At 51.3% G+C, this 20327-nt stretch overlaps 1 protein-coding gene across 1 annotated transcript; it reads right to left on the bottom strand.

Annotated features, from left to right (window-relative positions):
* Window positions 1-699: 699 nt before the first annotated feature.
* On the bottom strand, window positions 700-5285 carry BATF (basic leucine zipper ATF-like transcription factor). The gene is made up of 3 exons (XM_030949413.1): window positions 5220-5285; window positions 3312-3416; window positions 700-906 (listed from the first exon to the last, which is right to left on the bottom strand). The coding sequence occupies exons 1-3, from the start codon at window positions 5283-5285 to the stop codon at window positions 700-702; spliced, it is 378 nt and encodes a 125-aa protein (XP_030805273.1).
* Window positions 5286-20327: the final 15042 nt, after the last annotated feature.

Below are 20327 nucleotides of genomic sequence, written 5' to 3'. Positions count from 1 at the left end.
TTGAGCCCTGCAGCAAAGAGGGACCCATCCTCCCCAGGGACCTCATCACCCCACAAACCATGGTTCCTCAGCCTGCCCAGCCTACGTGCATGGGCCCCCCTTCTAAAAGTGGGGCTCTGATTGCTGGCCCTGGGTTAGACTCCTGTGCATGCAGGGCTGCTTTCTGGGCCCCAAGTTATCCCATCTGCTGCCTGTGTCTTCACTGTATCACACCAGGCCTTAGTAGTAACTCAAATCCTATTTTGGAAACAAAGAGTTAAGCATTTTCAATCTTTATTTTACAAAAATAAACCAGTTTTGCCCTGACACTCTGTGGCCCCCAACCTTCTACTCCACCCCTGCTCCCTTTCCTCTTCCTGGAGGTCTGGCTGTTGCATGCCACAGCCAGCTGCTCTTATGGAGGCTGCCAGAGCTGCACACTCCTGTGAGTCTCCCCAGACAAGAACTAGAGAAGGGGGATGGTGCCCTTTTGTGACTGCCTCTTCCTACCAGAATCCAAGCTGGAAACTGTCCAAAGATGCCTCATGGTGGCTCTGCCATTTCTGCACAGGGAGCAAGTCTTAGGCAAATCACTCAGAATACATACTTTAAGAAGGAATGTCCGTCTGTCCAATTCCTTCCCCTGGATGGGAAATCTAGCCCCACAAAGATACTTCTTGCCATCAGTGGAGCTGGCAGGCTGCTGTCCTCCTGGCTGGCTCAGTGCTGAAAGCGTGGGGAGCTGATGTGGGGTTGGTGAAAAGAGTGTGTGGCATAAAGCACTTCTGGAGGCGGTGGAGGGGATGTCAGGATGGAGCAGAATGGTTCATGGGAGCTCAGCATCGAGGTGAAGTGCTTCATTTCCTCTGTCAGCTGCTTGATCTCCCGGCGCAGGGCAGCATTCTGTCTCTCTAAGTCTTCACTCTCCTGAGGAGACAAAACCACAGGGGCTTCCTCAGCATGGGACCCGCAGGGATGAGCTAGCGACGTGAGAGTTGTGGTCCTTCGCCTCTCTGCCCCACAGAATTTCCAGAACGATATATTTCTGGTAAATTCATCACAGAGCCACGCCTGGGCAAACCCTCCTCCCCCAGCTGGCCAGGCCGGGTGTGGGTGCGATGCCGGCAGCCCCAGCCACGCTCCCCGGGCCCGGCTTACGAGAAGCGCCTGTGGCTTGCTCCCGCCCAGGCTTTCTCGCTCCCGCTCATGCACACACACATCTCCGGGCGCTTCCCGGGCAGCCCAGCCCCCGAGGGAGAGCACGTTGAATAACCGCCGTCTTTAACCAGAAAACCACCTGCCACAGGAAACCTGTCATGGCCCTGGAAAGAAGAGACTCACTGCTTCCTGCTAGCCCCAAGGAAAGCAGCGGCCTTTGGGGAGGAAGAAGAGACGCTTGAGTCAGAAGAAAAGAGAAACTAAGGCCTCAGAAGAACTGAATTAATACTGGTAGGAATGAGAATAACAACAAAGGGGTTAATAATGATGCTCAGCCTTGTCTCAACAATACTGAGAGCATCAAAGCCTTTGATACCTCCGCTTCTGCTGAAGTGCAGCCAGTTCCAGGCTGAAGCATTGCAGGCATCAACTGACCATGAAGCCAGCAGCCTGGGCAAGAGCAGAGGATTGGAGCTGGGAGTGCTAAAGCAAGACCCAGCACTTGGAGGCTCTGGAAAGCTGCACCACCACCTTTGCAAAGCAAACTTTCTGCTTGCCCCTCTGCTGCCATGCTGATTCCAGATGGTGCCCACTCTGTGCACAGGTTGAAATGCACCCAGCAATTACAGCTGCTCCCACAGCAGGAACTCACACAGCAAACAGCATCTCTCAGGGGACACCATCTGGTTTGGAAATCATGACTGTTGTTGAACTCAGGAACTGATGGGAATCACCCAGGGGCCAGGAGTCCCAGCTTTCCTATGACTCATTCCCCTCAAAACACAAGCTAGAAAACCCTGGGGCAGATGGAGCTGGTGGCTCCTTTCATACCACCATAGCTCAAAAGGAGCCATGCTTTTCTGTGAAGAACCACATCAGAGAAACAAAGTCCCTGATGCAGAAACATGCAAAGGCAAAGGGTGCTCAGGGAATGAACCCAGGAGCAATAGGGGGTCACTGTCCACTGGAACTGAAAAGAACCTAGCAGAAATTTACCATCCATCTCCTATTTGCCTCCCTGCCTTTTTGCATCTGCCTGTTGGGATCTAAAATGGACTTAGCCCCACTGCCCCATCCCAATGGGAAAGCAGGGACTGTGTGCTATCAGTGGTAGCTGAGCAACAGTAATCTCATAAGCAAGTGCTCTAAGAAAAGCGGCCCAATCCTGCTTGGTGCACAACTAGGCAGGGTTTTCCTGAGGGAAGCTCAGAGCCCATACCTACCTCTAGGATTACTGTAGAGAGAGCACTGACCCCAAGGAAAGGGTATTTTCTCACCTCTCTCAGATACAGCTGCCCAGAGCCATTGCTGCAGGCTGATGTAATGCAATCAGCCTAGAACCATGTCAGTTCGAGAAGGCTCATCAGCTACTGAGAAAAGAGTGAAATCTCTCCCTTAAACCTAGCTCCAGCCATGGACTAAGGGCACTATGTAAGGAGGAAGGTTCAGAACTGGATTCTCAATAATTATTTCCAATAATGGGAACATGGAGACTGCTAAATCAAAGGATGTTTTTTCAAACATGAGCTCAGCTACCACTTTTCAAAAGACAGCCAAGCCCAGCACAGGGATAAAGATGGTTTCTGCCCCTGCAAGCTGCATGTTCTTCATCCTTTCCATGCGTGGCCCAAAATACATGGGACACATTTATCAATGTGCAAAATGCAGAGCATCCCAGCCCTCATACTCCAGCACTGACCCCATACACCTGCCCAAACACACACAGCCAGAAGTGATCATCCCCCTGAAAGGCAGATAACTAATCCTTCACACTGGGAAGAGCTGTTGGGGGTGCCCACAGTGGCACAGAAAAGTATCTTTGTATGCTGTTGTACCTCTGCATAAGTGGTGGCATGAATCTCAAACCTGGGGAGAGCCAAGCCAGGTGAGACTGCTTTCAAAGAGCTCAGTCAGAAGAGGCTGAGAAAGGAAATCACTAATGAAAGACTGAGAGATAAAGATGGATTCAAAACTAGCTGCAAAACTAAACGCTTCAGTGGCAGTCATCCTGGGCTGTGTGCTCTCCTGCAAGCACTGACTCCTACATCCTGCCCTGGCCTCACTTCTCCTGTCCTGACTCCACTGAGCATCGCTGCTCCGAGTCCCAGGGGAAAAGCACAGGTGTCTCCTATGAGTTCTAAGCACCAGGGAGGAGAAAGGGTGGGAGTGCTCACCAAGTGCAGTGTGTCTGCTTTCTGGGTCTGCCTCAGGCGGCTCTTCTGGGCAGCAATGCGATTCTTCTCCCTTCTTTGGACTTTCCTCATGTCATCAGAAGAGTCCTAGGGAAACAAGGCATGGAAATGACTGGGTATTCTCTCCCTTACCCTCCTCCTGCAGGGCAGTAGTTGGGAAAGGGGCACAGCAGATAACATCGTTGGAGCACAGGACACACCCTCCACACCAGTATAAAGCTGTGGTCCAGGGGATGTGTGATGCCTTTAGTACCCTGTTGCCAGGAGGGGCACATCTGACATCCTTGGGGATCCCAGCACAGCTGGGAAATGACCACTTTCTTCACCAACACACTGGCCTGGGATATAATTTGACATACCAGAGTAAGGACCTCCCTCTGGAAAAAAGACAATTTTAATTCTTCTACAGAAAACCATTTCCTTTCCTGTCTCTCTGCAGGGCAATGGCACTGCAGATATTCCAGGTCCTTGGCTATACCATTTTTCCAGATATTCAGCCTGTGTTTTCCTCTTTTCACCCCTGTTGGTCCCTCCCTTCTCCATCACCCTAGTGTCTCAGGCTTTATTTGTTGCAGACCCTCACAACACAATATGGCCCCTGCTTTGTTTAACTAGACAGACTCAGAGCTTTTGTTTTTAAGACAGTTCTTATTTGCTCCACCTCTCTTATCTCTGTCCTTACTCTTTTCTGGAGTCTCCTGTTAGCAATGACTGCAGTGCTGACTGCAACACTCCCAAGCGCCTTAGGCAGGGGAGAACAGAGGTCTCCAGGCTTCAGGGCATCAGCTTCATGCACCAGCCATTCTCTGCTGAGATCTGGTCCTTCTGCTGCCTTCTGACAGTTGAAACTGTCACACAGACTTTCATCTTCTATTTTCATATTGCACTGCCCCTCTTGTGGACTCTTGAACATTCACACCACTACTTCTCCACAAGACTACAAAACTCAGCCACAAAAGTTATCTTCCCAGCCCATTTATCTGTCCACATCCTCTCCCCCCTCCCCCAAACCCAAGATATTTTTCTTTGAACTTAACCGTTTTATCCTTGCCTTCAATACCCTGAAAATGTCTCAGATATAGCACCTCCCATATCCTGCATCAAGTCCAGTCCCTATCCTTTAGAAAACCTTGTGCTTTATCCCTGTCTTTACTAGGATGCAAGCCAGGATGCATTCCCATCCTTGTTTGGAAGCCAAAAATCATCTGCTTTGATGAACCTCAAGATTTCTGAGCAAAGTCTCAGGCACTTGCTCTTGTTGCCAGCCCTAGAGAAGTGGCAAATGACAGACAAAATAAAGTTTAGCCAGAAACGGCAGTGAGAATACCTCAGACTCGTGTCTGTATCTGCCAGCAAAAGACCTACCATTAAGGTATGCCATGCAACAAAACAAAATCCCTCTGTGAAGCATCACTGACATGAAAAACTGCTGAGGCTGAACAGTAAAGAAAGCAGATCCAAAGTAGCAAGGCTTTTCTGGGTCCTGAGTGCTGTCCAGAGAAGCAGGCAGGTTGCCCCTGAGCTGCCCTGCTCCACAGCCAGGAGGTGCCTGCCCAGGCTCCTCACCAGAGCACCAAATCACACCAAAACTTCCTGCCTGCCTGCCATGTATCACAGGATCCACCATGCCTGGGGGTCCTGGGCCCCCAGCGGCCCCTGGTGTAGCCTCAGAGACCCAGGCCATCTCTCTCTGCCCATAGCCAGCTCAGTGGCTGGAGTTCTGCCAGGGCCCCTGGCTGAGCCCTGCATCTCTCTCCCCACAGCCATTCTTAGAAAGCTCAGCCATATTGCACTGTGAAAACACAGACAATGGGTGCCACCCTACTTCCTGCCCACCCGTGGCCCACCCTGAAGTAGCTGGGCAGAGCTGGGGAAGGGCCCCTGCTTTACCTGCTTGCTGGGAGGGGGAGACTGGCTGAAGCTGCTGGAATCGCTGCTGTCAGAGCTGTGGGGCATAGCTGCTGCTTCTGGCTCCCAGGGTCTCTTCAGCTTCCTTTGTGCTCTTGATGTGCCTGCTCTCTGTCTTGCTTCTCTGCCTCTCTGTCCTCCTGTGTCACCTCTGATGTGGCCCTTGGCTTCCTACTCTCACCCGTCCCAGAAGCTCTCTGTCCTCCTGCCCAGCACTCCGACACTTTCGCTGCCTCTCCTCTCACAGCCTCTGTACCTCCCTTTAGGTCTTTAGGTCTCAGCCTCCTGTGGTTTCGCAGAACCTCAGGGATGTAAGCTGAAAGTCACATGGCCGGAAACTTTAAGGCAAAGAAGTAAAGTTACAGAAGAAGAAATTTTTTTTTAAAACCAATTAAAAAAAAAAAAGAAGAAGAAAAAAAAGCACATCTGGGAAAAACGAGCTTCAAAATAGCCTGAAAAACCCCCGAAAAACACCTTCAGGCAGTTGAAAAACAGCACGATGGGTTTTCTCTGAGACAAACAGCAGAGATGGAAAGAAAGAAAAGCCCCAGCTCTGGCTGTGAAACTTGGACCCTCAAAGGAGGGCTGTGCGGAGGAGGTGACACTGGGAGCCCCAGAAATTCCAGGGCTACTGTGTCCCATGCTAACCCTATGCAGGCAGGAGGTCAGTCCAGCCCCAGGCAGCCTCAATCCCCTCAGCACAGCTGAGGAAATTCCCAAGCAGGCACACATGTCCCCACAAGCCACCCACCCGCTCCTGCCGCCCCCGGCAGCACTGACGCGGGTCCCGGGGAGGGGACGGGCACCCTTGGCAGCTGCCACATCAACACTGCTCGTGCAGGTGGCTCATGTGGGCACGATGTAGCACCAGTCCCAGTTAAGAAGAAAAGCTCAGGATCATAGAACATTTGGACTGGGTTGGGTAGGACTAGTATTTTCTGTAAAGCAAAGCTATTTAGCACTTTAAAACATCCATTAGTATGTCACCACTGGCCATAAGGGAATAGCAGCCCTGGCAGACAAAGTGCTGGAAATGTAAGAATCTATGGATCGGCCCATGCAGACAGGAGCAAGGAGAAGCTGCTTTGGATCCCCTTCTTTGTCCCCCAGTCCGTGTTCCCTGGGACTACTTCTACCCTTAGTATGAGTCTCAGAAGACTAAAGATGTGCAATCAGCCCCTAGGACAGCAGTGCTTCAGGGGTACCCTCAGAGTACTCCATGCTAGTGGCTCTGGAGGTGACAATGCAGGAGTAGGAAGTGCCAAAGCAGGGACCATTCGCTTTCTGATCTGCTCACGTCACCAGATCCAGCAGGGTGAGCCACATGCCAACAGGCTTGCCATCCACAGACGGAAGCACATGACTTCAGAGCTGCATGTGCAGCGTTAAGTTCTTGCACGTGCAATAAGGAGCAGACCTAGAAACAGGCATGAACCCATCTACAGTAACCCACTCCTGTGGAAAACAGCAATTCCCAGTTCCCAGCTTACTGTTTTTGCTGTCTGTGGGTCTTTTGGTTGAGTTTCTCCTGCCTCAGGCAGGAACAGCTAGCAAGTCTCAGCAGCAGGACATAGGTAAGGGCACTTGAGATGCAGTCATCATTTGGGAAAGAGTATTGGAAATAATTTCTATATTGCAGCACAGAAAACACACTTGCAGAGAAGCATGAGCTTGGAAGACAGTACAGACTTGCATGGGCACTGCCAGCATTTCTTCCCATCCTTGCCACTCATGGAGCCAACAGAGGAGCAAACATGGCCAAAACCAAGAACTGCTGCAGGCTGGGTGGCTCAGGGAAATCTCCTGATTTAGCTCCAATAGCAAAACTACTCCATTTGACCCATTTCCCTTTTTAGAAACATCCTGTACCACTGGTGTTCTACTCTTCGCCCTTTTATCTGAACATTTCACAGCACTGAGTATATTTTTCCTCCTGGTGTGCTGTATTGAAATGCTAGGATCCACCACTTTTTAACATGGCTGCAAGGGTTTGCTTGGCGTGACCCAACTGAGGAACCCAATTTCCTGGAAGTGCAGCCCCCCTGTAGCATGCAGGGCTCTTCTGGTGCTGCTGGCTCCAGAAATGGGGTAGCCAAAGGGACCAGTGAGGTGAGAGGTGTTGAGTTCAGGCCTCCCAAGGCACTGGCTAGCAGCACAACCCTTGAAGGATCCATTAGCTCACTGCATCACTACACTTCCTCTGAACACTGCAACCCTGTGTGGCACTTCCTTTCCAGGAAGCACACTGCTGGATTCCCGCTCTCCTGAGGAAACCACACTCCTCTGCTGGTGAGCAGCTCTCAGAGACTGCCCGGCCTGTCCAGCTCTGCAGGCTGCTGGATGGAGGGAGCTCCTTCCTCAGAAAAAAATATCCTTGTTCCATTATTTGACAGATTAGCTGAACTCATTCCTTTTGTACCTAGCAGAGCCAGTGTCTGGGAGGCAGTTGGGAAGGTGGTGGGGCTGTTGGCAGAAGGTAGAGAGAGAAGCTGAGTGTCTTGGCAGGAGCTGGACAGTCAGTGCAAAACTGTCCAGAATGTGGCTATGGCAAAGGCTGTACTTTGAGGAGGAGGAAGGTTTTGAGTGCACCTTGATTTGCCCAGAGCTGGGCTTTTATGAACAGCTGATGAAGATATCTCAGGAGAGAGCAACAGCATGCGAGAGGGTCTGACACTTGGTCTTTCTGAGCAGGAATAAGAGAGTGTCCCTTTCCTTGCCTTGTCCAAACACACTCTTCTCTCTTGAACTAGCCATGATGTCAATGAATTCCTGCCACTTTTGAACATCTGTAAGAGAGACAAGTGTCTCCTGGTGGGAAGATGGGCAGAACCTTCACAATGCTTCTCTGGGCTGGTCTGGACCCATGTTTTCTCCTCACAGGCAGAGAGAGCCCCTTGCCATTTATCTGCTCAGAGATGTGATTCCCCCAACCCAGAGCAGCAGAAACCACCAGTATGGCTCCACCAGCATCTGCTTATAGCTTTGTGGGAACTGACCTGGGCACCTGCTGCAGGCACAGCATGGGGAGCTGATTTCCTGCTGCCTCTGCCCAGGCTCCCCCCCTCTATGAGGGAGAGCTTCAGGACTCAGTCTCCTAATCTCGGTGCATGACTTGGGTGACTAAATTTACACTGTGAATAACATTCCCTGACTTCTTCTCTGGAATCATTTTGTTTTCTTTGATCTTAACCACAGGAGCTGTGAAATCACTGTCAGCGGCACTGGGAAAAACTCACCAATGTTAGGCTACTGCCATACCAGCAGCTTGATGGAGAAAGGATGGTTCCAGAGGTTTTTAGGGGAAGGACGGGACCAACCTTGTACTTGTCCCTTGTAAATTACAGCAGGCAATGCTGAAGGAAGTCTTGTTCTCCCAGGACAGAGTGGCTGCAGGGACTCGGGGCCTGCCTGGGCTCAGTGTGATCTGCAGAGAAATGGTTGGAAAGCAGCAAGATGCAGGTCAGCAAGAACAAATGCAAATGTAAAGTGAAGCGAGCTGTAGGTAGAAGATCTGGGGAATAACCCATGGGGCAGCAGAATAGGAGGCAAAAATCCAGGGGTTGCAGGGGTTGAAAACTGAAGCTTTGCTAGCAGCAAAGGGGTCAGGTATTGACTTGGGGTTCTGGGCAGGGAGGAGGAGATGACTGCCTTGTGCTGCCTGTGCAGGACCCTTTCAGAGTCCCAGGCCAAGGAGTGGCGTAGTCTGGAAGAAAATACAAAGGATAAACACACAAAAATATTGCCCTAAGAGAAAGGAGTGAAGAAATTGTGCCCATTTAGCCTAGGAAAGAGAAGTCTTGGGGGTGGGAAGTGGGTGGTGAGGAAGGAACAGTCTTTCATATGTTGTAATGGAAAGGGTGGCCAGCTAGTTCCTGTGCAGCCAAAGCAGGGTAAGAACCAGCAGGTTCCAACTGCAGCAGGAAAGGTGGAGGTCTGATATTCGAAGCAAGATGAGGTTAGGAAGACCTTGGGATGGGCAATTCAGGAAAGTTATTCAAGCCCCTTTATATGAAGTGGCTGGGAAGAAACCTCTCTCAAAAGAAATCCAAGTTGAATCCTGCCTCTGTGGGATGGATTATGTTATGAATTATGTTCCCAGGTTTTAAATAAGGAAAAAGGGAAAAAAAAGCGGGGGGGGTAGAAAAAAGTGCGCTACTAGGATGGGTTCCTCAGAACCAAGAGACCACATGGGGTATTTTTCAACCAGCTTTGCTTCAAAGCCTCTCTCCCTATGTCCCACCTGTGCAACCAGCTTCCTCAGCACAGGTGAGTGCTGGAGTTTTCTTGTAAACTTGCTGCTCCAGAGCTCTTGCCTGCAGCAGGCTTATGACAGCAACATTCAAAACAGCATCTCAGCCTCATTCATCTCGTTTGCAAGGCCATTCAGTGCAGAGTGCTATTTAAAAATCCAGCCTAGAGCAGTTACCAACTTCAGCCTCCTGTAAACCACCGAGGTTGTTTCTGCTTCAAATGTAGCATTTTATGCAAATAATTTCTGACAATATTTGGACAATTGCAATGACTTGTTTATAATTCCTCATGAGTTTGAAGACTTTTGCAAAAATCAGTGCTGAGAATGGCTGTGTTGAACAAAGTCCCTGCTCTCTACCAGATGCTTCTGCCATGTCCAGCTCTGCCAGTGCCTGTTGTCCTGTCTGCATCGTGTGAAGCTTCCCCAGTCTCTGTCACCAGGGCTATTTCATCTTGACTGAGCTGAGTGTGAGAGTGAGGTTGTGCCAGGAGAGCTGAAACATAGTCCCACCAAATTCATCCCACTTGGCACAGAGCAAACACGAACACTTTCAGTCCTTACTGGGTGCAACCAGCCGAAGTACAGGAAAACAGGTACTTTACACCCAGAATGTCTGATAAATGACAAGGGCTGTAAGTCAAGCACTCAAAAGTATGGAAATCCCACAATTAAATCCCTAAATCACACTGCATTTATGCCCTCATGCTGTGTAACATGCTGTGCTCTGTAGCTGTGTGTATGATCCACTAGGGCTTATTCCCTGGCATGGCCGTGATACCTCCATCTTGTCCTGCAGTCAGCGTGCTCCATCATCCTGCTTTTCCATTTCTTCATGGACTCTTTCTAATGCTCGGCACTTCAGGACTGAGTGACTGCTCCAGGGTTACTAATGAAGCTGTTTTCTCAGGCTCCTTTTCGGGTCCAGAGCTGAGGATGAAGAAATGGAGTTATACCTATTTAACAGGTGCAAAATAAGAGACAAAGGAGATTTAGATCATAAGTACTCATTCATTTTAGATACACATTTTGAACCAACTAGGATCTAAATTTTTTGATGGTTTTGGCATTATACAGCACTTAGTTTAGTCAAACCCCAGATCCTGATGTCTGTGACTGCATCTGCAAATCTTTAGCACTTCTGTAAAGCAGCTTGGGAAATGAGGAAGACGTGGCTCTCTTGTGAAAGCTCTTGCTCATGTGGCTCACCAACTCACATAGTAACTTCAAGGCAGGGGTAGACACAGACCAAGCTCTCCAGGGAGGCATCAGCTGTCTACCTTGGAGAACCACCTTTTTTTCTGCAGTCTTTGGCTTCACCAACTTGATAGGAGTTTCCCAGCCCTGCTAAGAAAGGAGGCAGCCTAGCTGTCCAGCTTATTGCTCCCTCCAGCTAAGGTCCAGCCTGGGTGCTGAAGAGGTGGCAATCCATGGCAAAATGCAGGAAATGATCATATGCACAAGACAGCTGAAGCCAGGCTGCCCAGGCAAACCCATTTCTGGCAAATTCTAGGTCTTTGGTATTTGGCTTTGCCACTTTCATGTGGGTTTTTTTGAATGTCATTAGTAATGCTTTTATTTTTTGTCCATATTTTAAAAGAAGGAAACTGTAGAAAGAAAATGCCAAATGTGCTAGCTTTCTAGATATGGACACCAGGTTCCAGGTAGATGGGTCCATCTGACCCCACTGGAGAGGAAGAGCAAGCTTGGCTAGAGCTGAAGGGTTGACAGGAGGTTGGCAGGGTCAGACCTCCTGCACATCGGGGACTTTCAGTCTCAAGACACCAATTATTAGAGTTTACCCCAGGCTATTTTGAAGGGATGGACCACATTCTCCTTCTCCTGTCCTGTACAGATCAACTGGTTGTGTATTTAGTTGAGCAACCTCTAATCTGTTCCTGGCAAGGACTTAGCAGCTCAGAAGCAAGTACTCAGATGTACACTTACAAGAGTCTCCAGGTCAGCACATCTCAAACCCTGGTAGAGTACATCCATTCAAGGCCAACTTCCTCTCACTGCTGTCTTCACAGGCCTTGCCTACCTTCTGGGATCAGTCAGAAATGAACCAGATCACCCAGCTGCGCCTGGGACACCGAAAAGGTTCAGCTACCAGACGCCCCCCAGTCAGCCAGGGTTTCTGTGCTTCCGCTGCCTGGGCTGAGCCCTCCAGGTGAGCTATCCATGGACGTGCTGTGTGCAGGGTGCAGATGGTGTCTGACGGTTTGACTCATCTCACTGGCAGTCTCGTTCACTGATGACGGGGAAGGCCCAAAGAGGAAGGGCAGTGACCCGTTTAACCAGAAGGGCTGATCCACCCAGGGGTAGACTTACTGGTGATGGTAAGGGGCCATGGCCCCAGCTTCCTTTGTGCTTCCCAGTGTGTGCATTTCCAGGCGATACACGAGCAGGAGAAGCACATGTGGCTGTTCAGCAACAGGACTCAACCTTGGGACTCTGCTGCTGCTGCAGTGAATCCAACTGCAGCAACCAAGCAGCAAATATTGTGCTCCCAGGGGATGAACAATGCCTGATGGAGGATTTGATGTTCACAAGGCTTTGGCTGAAGCCATGATCCATGGCATGGTGTTTCTTAAATTAATATATGACTCTTGAATGTATTACATTGCTGCTTCATGACTCCATTCAGAGGAAAATGTCCTTCAACACCACCCATCACCACAAAACATGTTCAAGACTCCCAAGGATTGAGTACAGCTTATTTAGAGCATGTTCTTGCAGACAGACTCTGAGACACCCACCTCAGCAGCAGATAGCTGTGAACAACGCTCATGCTAGTACTGTACATTCACTCCAATGGGATCTGCTTCACCTTGGGATTATGGGGGTGTGTACACCAGTTTTCCCTTCTCTCCACCCCATTTGGTAGGAACAAGAGCTGCCCAAATCCTTCAGTGCACGCAGCATGACTGGAGGAGGTGTGCAGCACAAGCAGCTGTGCTGATGGGCTCACATGCAGTGAGGCTGTGCCCAAGCACGTGTTGTGCTTGTACAAGCGGTGCTGGAGCCCAGCACCTCGGAGGCAGCGTGGGGCAGAGTGGCTGTGCAGGAGGGGACAGGGGAGCTGTGCAGAAGGTACACTTGGTGCCCGTGCAAGAAGCACTGAATGGCAGAGCCAAGTGGCAGAGTTACCAAATGGGCATAAGACCCATCGGCCTGCACAGTGCACTGGCACGTGCTGTCACACCCTGGCACACACAGCTCTCACCTGCTGCCAGCTCTCTGGGAGACAACCCAGAGTCCCAGAGCAGGTTTCTGAGGGAGGCAGTGGCAGGGCTGAGCTCCTGACCCAAACCTGGTCCATCCTCCAGAGTCCAGGGCTCTTCAATGCCTTTTTGAGAGAAACACAAGGAAGGAGGCCCATGGTCAAACACCCAAACACCAAGGGAGACTTGCTTAGTGCTGGCTATTTCAGAGGGCTTGTAAAGTCCCACAGGTTTCCCCTGAGGGCTCGGAGCAGCAGATGGAGAGAGGGAGGGAGAGGGAGCCGTTTCAGATCATCACCAATCCTGTGCTTTCCACCCTTGCATTTTGGAACCCTGGCAAGAGAGGTGCTAGAGGTGCTCTGTAATCAGCCTCCCGGGACATGGCTACTTTTCCTACAGCTTTGTATGTGGCTGCCAACCAGTGCCCAGACACAGGTGACCTGTAGCCTCCCATGGCACCTCATCCCTCGTGGTGCTTTGGAGATGGGACGAGAGAGATGTGCTACACCCTAAGCCATGCCAGCAGTGATGGTGCAAGGCCTTGACTTGAAGACTTGGTCCTCCTGGTGTCATGAATGATGCCCAAATTGGTTTCAAAGAAGGGACAGGAAAATAGAAACTCCTTGCCACCATTCTTTACCTGAACCCCAAAGTAGATGTCCAAGAATCATGCCATCTTTTATCTTATTTAAGCCAAAGTTTTTTACTTCAGTTTTGGGCATCCTTGTTTTTCATCTCAATACCTAATCCTTTGTGAGCCATCTGAAACTGTTGGCCAGCAGGGCATCTTGTCCACCTGCATAAACCAGTTTGCTGGCTCTGTGAGAAGTGTGTCAGTTTACCAGTGTGAAATGAGTTGTCTTTCCATTTCTTTGAACATCTTGTGAGGGGGTGAGCAGAGGAACAGACTTATCTCTAAGCCAGGAATTGCTCTGCACATCTCTATCACGCGGTATTTCACTAGTTTCCACTCTAAACTACTGGGACTTTTAGTCCCTGCATAGGGAAATTTTCCTGCAGCCCTCATTTAGGTCAGCACCTATCTTTGGATGTCTACTGATTTCATAGCAGGAAAGACAGAAGCGCACACAGTAGCCCAGGGAAGCTTCCCCCCATCTACCGTGGCATTACACTTATAAAGGATGGATGTACTCTTCTTCATCCTATTCCTCATGCAGCCTTCCTCCTTTCCCCACTGCTGCTCAGTGAGAGGGACCCACCAGGTAGCTCTATCTTGAATTTGGAGCACAGCCTTGAACCCTTTGACACTCACATCCAAACCACCCAGGTACCAGCTGGCACTTAGGCACACTCCAGACCATGGCTGGGAGAAATGCAGAGCTGCTGCTACCCCAGCAAGCAAACTCAGCTGCCAAGCAGTGTGGGACCTTGCAGCCACAGCAGATGGTTGCTGTCAGGTGAAGAAATGTGCTGCTCCAAAGCCCTGCCTGAATGAGGCTCCATGTCACACAGGCTACACCGGCTGCTTGCGTTGCTCCTAAAACTTGTGCACATGATCCAGCAACCTGCAGGTTTTCAACAGACAGCAGAACGGGTGCCTACATCCACTTTGCAGACATGGAGAACACCTTGCACCTGCAGCTGAGGGGTTTGTTTGGACCAGTGAGTCTGGCTTTGCCAGCCTGTTACGCTGCCTGCACGGGGTGCCATTGTGCTGCCCAGTCATACAGCAGTACCAGCATGCACCAGCACCTGACTGCCTTAGCCACTCATCCATTACCCGCTGTCTGGAGCTAGAGAGTGAAACAGGTCACTGCCTCTAAGGAAGGTCTGCACAGAAGAAAAGGGATGCCTCACTTGGCAAACACCTGCAAAATGCAGCAGCGCCTCTGCTTGGGACCCACGGAGTTTGCCTCTGTCACAGAAGTCAGCAGCCCACGTACTGAGAGGCACTTGCCAATACCCACACATTAGCTCTAGTGCAAACCCCCTCTTGCTGCTTGTCTGGTCACCAAGTGTCCAGCACCACCTTGCATAGATGAGCTGTCAGTAGCCATTTTATCCTCAGCCAGAAACTACATGTTAGCCTGCTGGTGCCTCCATTGGATCTGAGAGCCCACAGCCTGCAGCACAGCCTTGCTGCCCAGTTCTTTCTGACAAGTCCATGACATCTCAGCACAAGCAGGTATCCAGAAAATCCAACCAGCCCAGATGATGCTGCTGGAATTGGGGCCATGGCAAAGCAGAGGCAGGAACTGCAGTGTCAGGAGTCAGGACTTCCCCTGACAGTGTCACAGATGACAACTCAGCAAGTTCATTCTGCAGAAACTAGATAACATCAGCAAAGGTGGTGGTTACTGGCAAACAATCCTGTTCCTGAAGCTTCATCTGAGACGTGGCAGGCTGCTGTGAAACCCTTTTGTCAAGCAGACCCAAACTGCTTCTGCTGAAACCCATGTGGGCTTCTGGAAGTAGATTCATGCTGGTATTTCCTAGGAGCTCCAGGGCACAATGCTGTGGGCCAGGGCTGGAAAAGTCCATCCCCTTGCTAACACCTAGGGCCTTTTTGTCTAGCAGAATCCCTTGAACTACACAGGAATGCAGAGCTGTCAGTCTCACCCTCAGTGACCCAACTCCCGCCTTGAGCAGCAAAAGCTTTTCCTTCTCCTCAGGGCCCAACCTTTCTCCAATCCCCATGGCACCCCACTTACACTCTGCACAAGTAGAGCAGGACACGGGACTGGAGAGGGGAAAGTCCTTCCTTCCTTCTTGGAAGTGACTGAAGTTCCACAAACCCCTTGGCAGATGTTCTTAATCAGCATTAAAGCCATCCTAGTACAACTGGCCTCACTCCCTGCCCCCTGGGTAGGCTTTGCTCGCAAACAAATTTTCAGCCCAGGCAGTCATACCACTGCCTGCCCTACCAAATATGTCCCTGGGCTGAAGTCTACTTGAGTTTGCTACTCCACTTAAACCAAACCAAAGAAAACCCACTTTAACTCCACAGCAAGGCATCTGGAGCAAGGTTTTTCACCACCAAATTAGCCCACCACTTTAGCTAATTGGGAATAACTTCTTGCTGACCCTGACAGATAAAACCAAAGGCTCAACATCATTAAGCTCTCTCATCTCACAAGCACACACTGCATCTTCAGCCTAAACTCAGCCCCAGGTGATGCATGAGCTGCAAAGCCTGGTTCTGGCCTTTGTGAGCTGCTCTGTGTCTCCCTGCCAGCCTCAGCACCAGCTCCTTCACCACCTTCTCCCCAAGTGTGTGGTGAGGAGCTGAAGTAGCTGTGCTGGGCAGGAGACCCAGCTGCATGCAGTCAGAGCCACTGAGGCTGTCACGGGTGCTGAGGCTTGGGGAAGCATCACAGGCACTGGCTGTGCCTGGAATTACAACTCTGTTGCAGTGGAGGAGTCAGCCTGAGCTGACAGGTGCTCCCAAGGATTCAGATGCAGAGAAGAGGCAAACTCCAGCCATTATGTCATGGGTTCCAGCCCTTCCTGGTGTCCCTGACCAGCAAGACCTCCTGGCTGCAGGGAAGGATCTTCTCCTCATATGGAAAGTGTTGGTGACAGAGCTGCTGACAGCAAGCTCCCTGCCTGTGGGCCTGGCTACACCTCTGGCAGCAGCTGCCCTGCCTGCCTCCATCACCCACCTGGGAGATGACCCTGGCTACCCCACCAGCTGCATGGTGTGGGAAGACTCATGCCCCTAACCAGGGACAAGTGACCCACCCAGCTCTGCCCACAGAGCAGTTTCCTGAGCCCAGCAGGAGCATGATGCCTCCGTGTGAGCATGGGATGCACATGGACCCATTCCCTTTGCTTGTGCCCACCTCTCACCTTCTTGCCCTCCCCCACTTCAACTGCCAGCAACCAGTGATCACAAACAAGCAAAAAGTGTGCAAAGCCCTGGGGAGACAGGGGATGCTTCCAGGCTCAGGGAAGCAGCAGTTGGTTTTTCTCATTTCTCTGTGGGCATCCTGGCAGCACAGTTCTCCCTGGCTCCAGCCCTGCACCCAGCCATGGATGGGCCCTGCTGGTGCCAGGAGCACTCAGCAGAGCGTGGCACCCATGGTAATCAAAGCAGTTTCCATGACTCTTGGTAAATATCAAGGCTGGGGATTTCTGGGGCTTGTTTTCCAGCAAGTTGAGTAGAAGAACCAATAAGGACAAAGACAAATGAATACCTGTTGCCCTTGGCTCAAAATGAAACAAGAGAGACAGGTCACTGGCAAAGGTTAGTTAATACCACTTACCACAGAGCTAGGGAGTTGCCCTCCGCCGCTGACAAGAAGGGCAGAGGAGGCAATTTTTCATAGACAATGTGAGAACAATACTATGAAAATGCAAAGTAATGACCCCCAAGCATCCTCTGCTGCAAGCCAAGGGAGGGAGGGGCTGGATGCCCGTCCCCAGCACTGCACACATACCTTGCCTACAAGGGGATGGGGCAGTGGGTCAGAAGATGAGGAGGAAAGGAAGAGGGAGCTTCTGAAGGGGCATGATGGCCTGCTCAACCTCTTTGGGATGAGCTGATTGCAGGAGAGAGGGGAGAGGAGCTGGCAAAACACTTCTGGGGAACACAGTTCTCACTGCCCATGCGTCCTGACACTTGTCAGGGGTCCAGCAAGAAGAAGATAGTCAGGCATGCAGTGTAGAGCACTCACACCAAACTACTGTAGCTGGACTCCCAGCCAGTTTATCCCCCACTGGCTCAGGCCTGGTAATTTTGGGCAAAGTGGTACCTACCTTTCCTTAGGAGTGGAGAGGAAAGGGTGGCTTGGCAGAGGGAACTGGGGTAATATGTGAAGGGCACCAGAGAGCTGTTACGAGCATCTAAACAATGGAAAAGTAATGCAGCTCACCTACCTGGGATCCAGGAAAAATATGGTATCACATCACTCTGGGGATAGCTCTGGCCTGAACTACTCGTGAGTGTGAGAAGGAGCACAAGAGTTATGACGTGAATGTGGATCTCATAAAACAGAAGATGGGCACGTCCTGGAGGAGGCTTGCTGGCACCCTGGAAATTCCTGCTGGTGGTCCTGGTTGTTAAGCTACCTCAGGTATCTCAGAAGCAGAGAGGCCTGCAAGTGAAAGTTGCCAGGTGGGCTCACATGTTTAACAAGAACCATCTGATGGAACCATGGGATGGCACCATGAACCACAGAATGACAGAAAGGTTTGAATTGAATGGGATCTTTAAAGGTCATCTAGTTCCAACCCACTGCCATGTGCAGGGACTCCTTCCACTAGATCAGGTTGCTCAGAGCCCTGTCCAATAAGAGTTCCAGTGATGGGGCATTCATCACTTCCCTGGACAACCTGTTCCTGTGCCTCACTCCCCTCATTCTAGAATGTTCTTATATACAATCCAAATCCTCTTTCGGTTTAAAACTTGCTCCTTGTCCTATCACCACAAGCCCTGGTAAAATGTCCCTCTCCAGCTTACACTGAGACCTTTAGGGAGGGGAAGGGTGCTCTGAGGTGCCCCCTCCTCCCGGCTGATCAGCCCCAGCTCTCGCTGCCTTTTCTCACAGCAGAGGGGCTCCATCCCTCTGCCCATTGCTGCGGACAGATGGTGCTGCAGGGCCGTGACCGGGCGGGAGCGGCGCCGGCACCGTCCGGCCGCACAGCCCCGCCCGGCCCGGCCCCGCCGCTCCCGCGGCCGCGCGGCGCCTCCTGCCGGCATTCCCGGCCCCGGCGCCCGCCCGGCGGGGCCGTGTGAGGAGCGAGGCCACGAGAGCCGCCAGCACGGGGGGCTCAGGGAGGGAGCGGCCGCCCCTGCCCGGTGCCCGGGCACTGCCGCATCCCCCGCCGGCGGGCTCTGCGCGCCTGTCTGCAGACGCCTCGTGTGCGGGTTTGGGTGGGCACGGGACAGCCTCGGGCTGGAGCAGCCAGCGAGCGAACTAGAGCTGTGTGCCAGCAGCCACGGCCGTCCTCGGGGCTCCTACGCAACTGCGGCTCTACAGCCAGCTCCAGCTACCCGCGGGAGGGATCCGTGTGTGCGCCCTGCGGAGCGAGGGATGCAGCCCGACGGCTGGCTGGACCGAGGACGTGCGGCCGGCAACAGCCCCACAACTCCCAGGCTACGGGCGGCAGCAGCACCGGCACCAAGCCCTGCCCCAGGAGCAGGAGATCCCTTCAGCTCTGCTCCAGTAGTGGTCCACACTGCACCTGAGAGAGAGTGGGATGGTGTGGGATGGCCAGGAGGTGGCTTCTTGGCCTTGGAAAAGTGTCAGTTGACTTTTCCAAGCAAATCCACATGACCAGTCCGTGCATGAAGTGGACCCAAATGCAAGGACACTGCCACAGGTAGAACCACTGCATTTTAGGTCCGGGAGCATGTTCTGGTGTGCAACAACACAGGCTGTGCCTGGCATGTGCCCTCTGCTCCTGCCCACGTCCAGGAGATGTCACTGTAATGCACAAGCCTGTCCAGTGGACCATCTGTCCCATAGCAAAACTTTTAATTCTGAGAAGGTGGGAGATGGGTTTTGAGAGGACAGATGCTACCAGAGCCAAGAACATCAAATAGCCTGTCTCCTACAGGAACCAGGAGGGGTTTGCCGTATACAAAGATGGAACTTTGCACTGCACAGAGATGGAACCTTCACCATTCAAGTCACAGGCTGTGGCCTAAAGGGGAAGAGGCCCAAACCCTCTGGTTTAACTTTATTGTTTTACAGCCCAAACAAGTTACCTGAAAAATAAATGCCCTAAACTTTGAGGGTCAAACACCTTGGTACTGACTGAAATACAGCAGAAGGTTGTTTGGGTGACAGAATCAGGGAGGGGACTGGGTTAGGAAGGACCTTAAAGATAATCCCACTCCAACCCCTGGGCCTTGCTAGGATTCAGCTCCTGCCCAAGCCTTGGCTAGAATAGCTGACCGTTAAACTGATGTAGATAGATCACTCTTCTGCTGCTACCTTTGCTAGCTGCTTCTAGCCTGCTGGGTTTCAAAGGGCACCTTTAATTTCTCTTCCAAGCCAGCTGTTTTCATAGAAGAAATTTTTACTGCAATGTGGCTATTCATCAGAGAAAGTCCATCACCTGCACCCCCAGCACTGCCAGTGGTGCTGGAAGCCATGTAGCAAGTGAGAGAGAGGCCTCCTGAATGGAGATGACACACAGTCTATCTAGGTGAGCAAAAAGTACAAGATGCCTGTGGACAAGATTCCTGGATCATCTGGTGTCTACAGGGAGTTCCCACTGATCACCAAAGAGGGAATTTATTACTGACTACACTTTGCAGAGGGAAAAAAAGATAAAAGACAAGGAGGCCCAGTGCATGCTCTGCATCTTTTCAGCAGAGCTTAATGAAAGGCAGAGGTATCACATTTTTCAAAGAATGAAGATTGGCTCCTGACAGCAGCTGAGGAATGGGTCAGATCTGAGCCACAAACTCCACAGTTTGGGCAGAAGGAAGCACAAAGGCACATAAAAGGATCACCAGCACAAGGACATAGAGACAGGGGAGCTGTCACATTCTCATCCCTGAAATGAGTTCAAACTGCTGTATTTGGGACTGAAACACAAAGGATGGATGAAACACATGGTCTCCCTCCACCTTTCCAAGCGGTAACCCATGCCTACCTAATGTCTTTGGTGCAGCACTGAGCTACTTCTTGCTTGACAATAGTC

Source organism: Camarhynchus parvulus, chromosome 5 (genome assembly GCF_901933205.1).
Source record: "Camarhynchus parvulus chromosome 5, STF_HiC, whole genome shotgun sequence".
Classification (NCBI taxonomy): domain Eukaryota; kingdom Metazoa; phylum Chordata; class Aves; order Passeriformes; family Thraupidae; genus Camarhynchus; species Camarhynchus parvulus.
This window is presented reverse-complemented; position numbering and strand designations above follow the sequence as displayed.

Coding starts and splice junctions, on each gene's coding strand:
- BATF (XM_030949413.1), bottom strand. CDS start 5,285: ATGCCCCACAGCTCTGACAGCAGCGATTCCAGCAGCTTCAGCCAGTCT. Junction 3,417..5,219: donor CTCCCCCTCCCAGCAAGCAG/GTAAAGCAGGGG, acceptor TTGTTTCCCTAG/GACTCTTCTGATGACATGAG. Junction 907..3,311: donor AAGCAGACACACTGCACTTG/GTGAGCACTCCC, acceptor TTGTCTCCTCAG/GAGAGTGAAGACTTAGAGAG.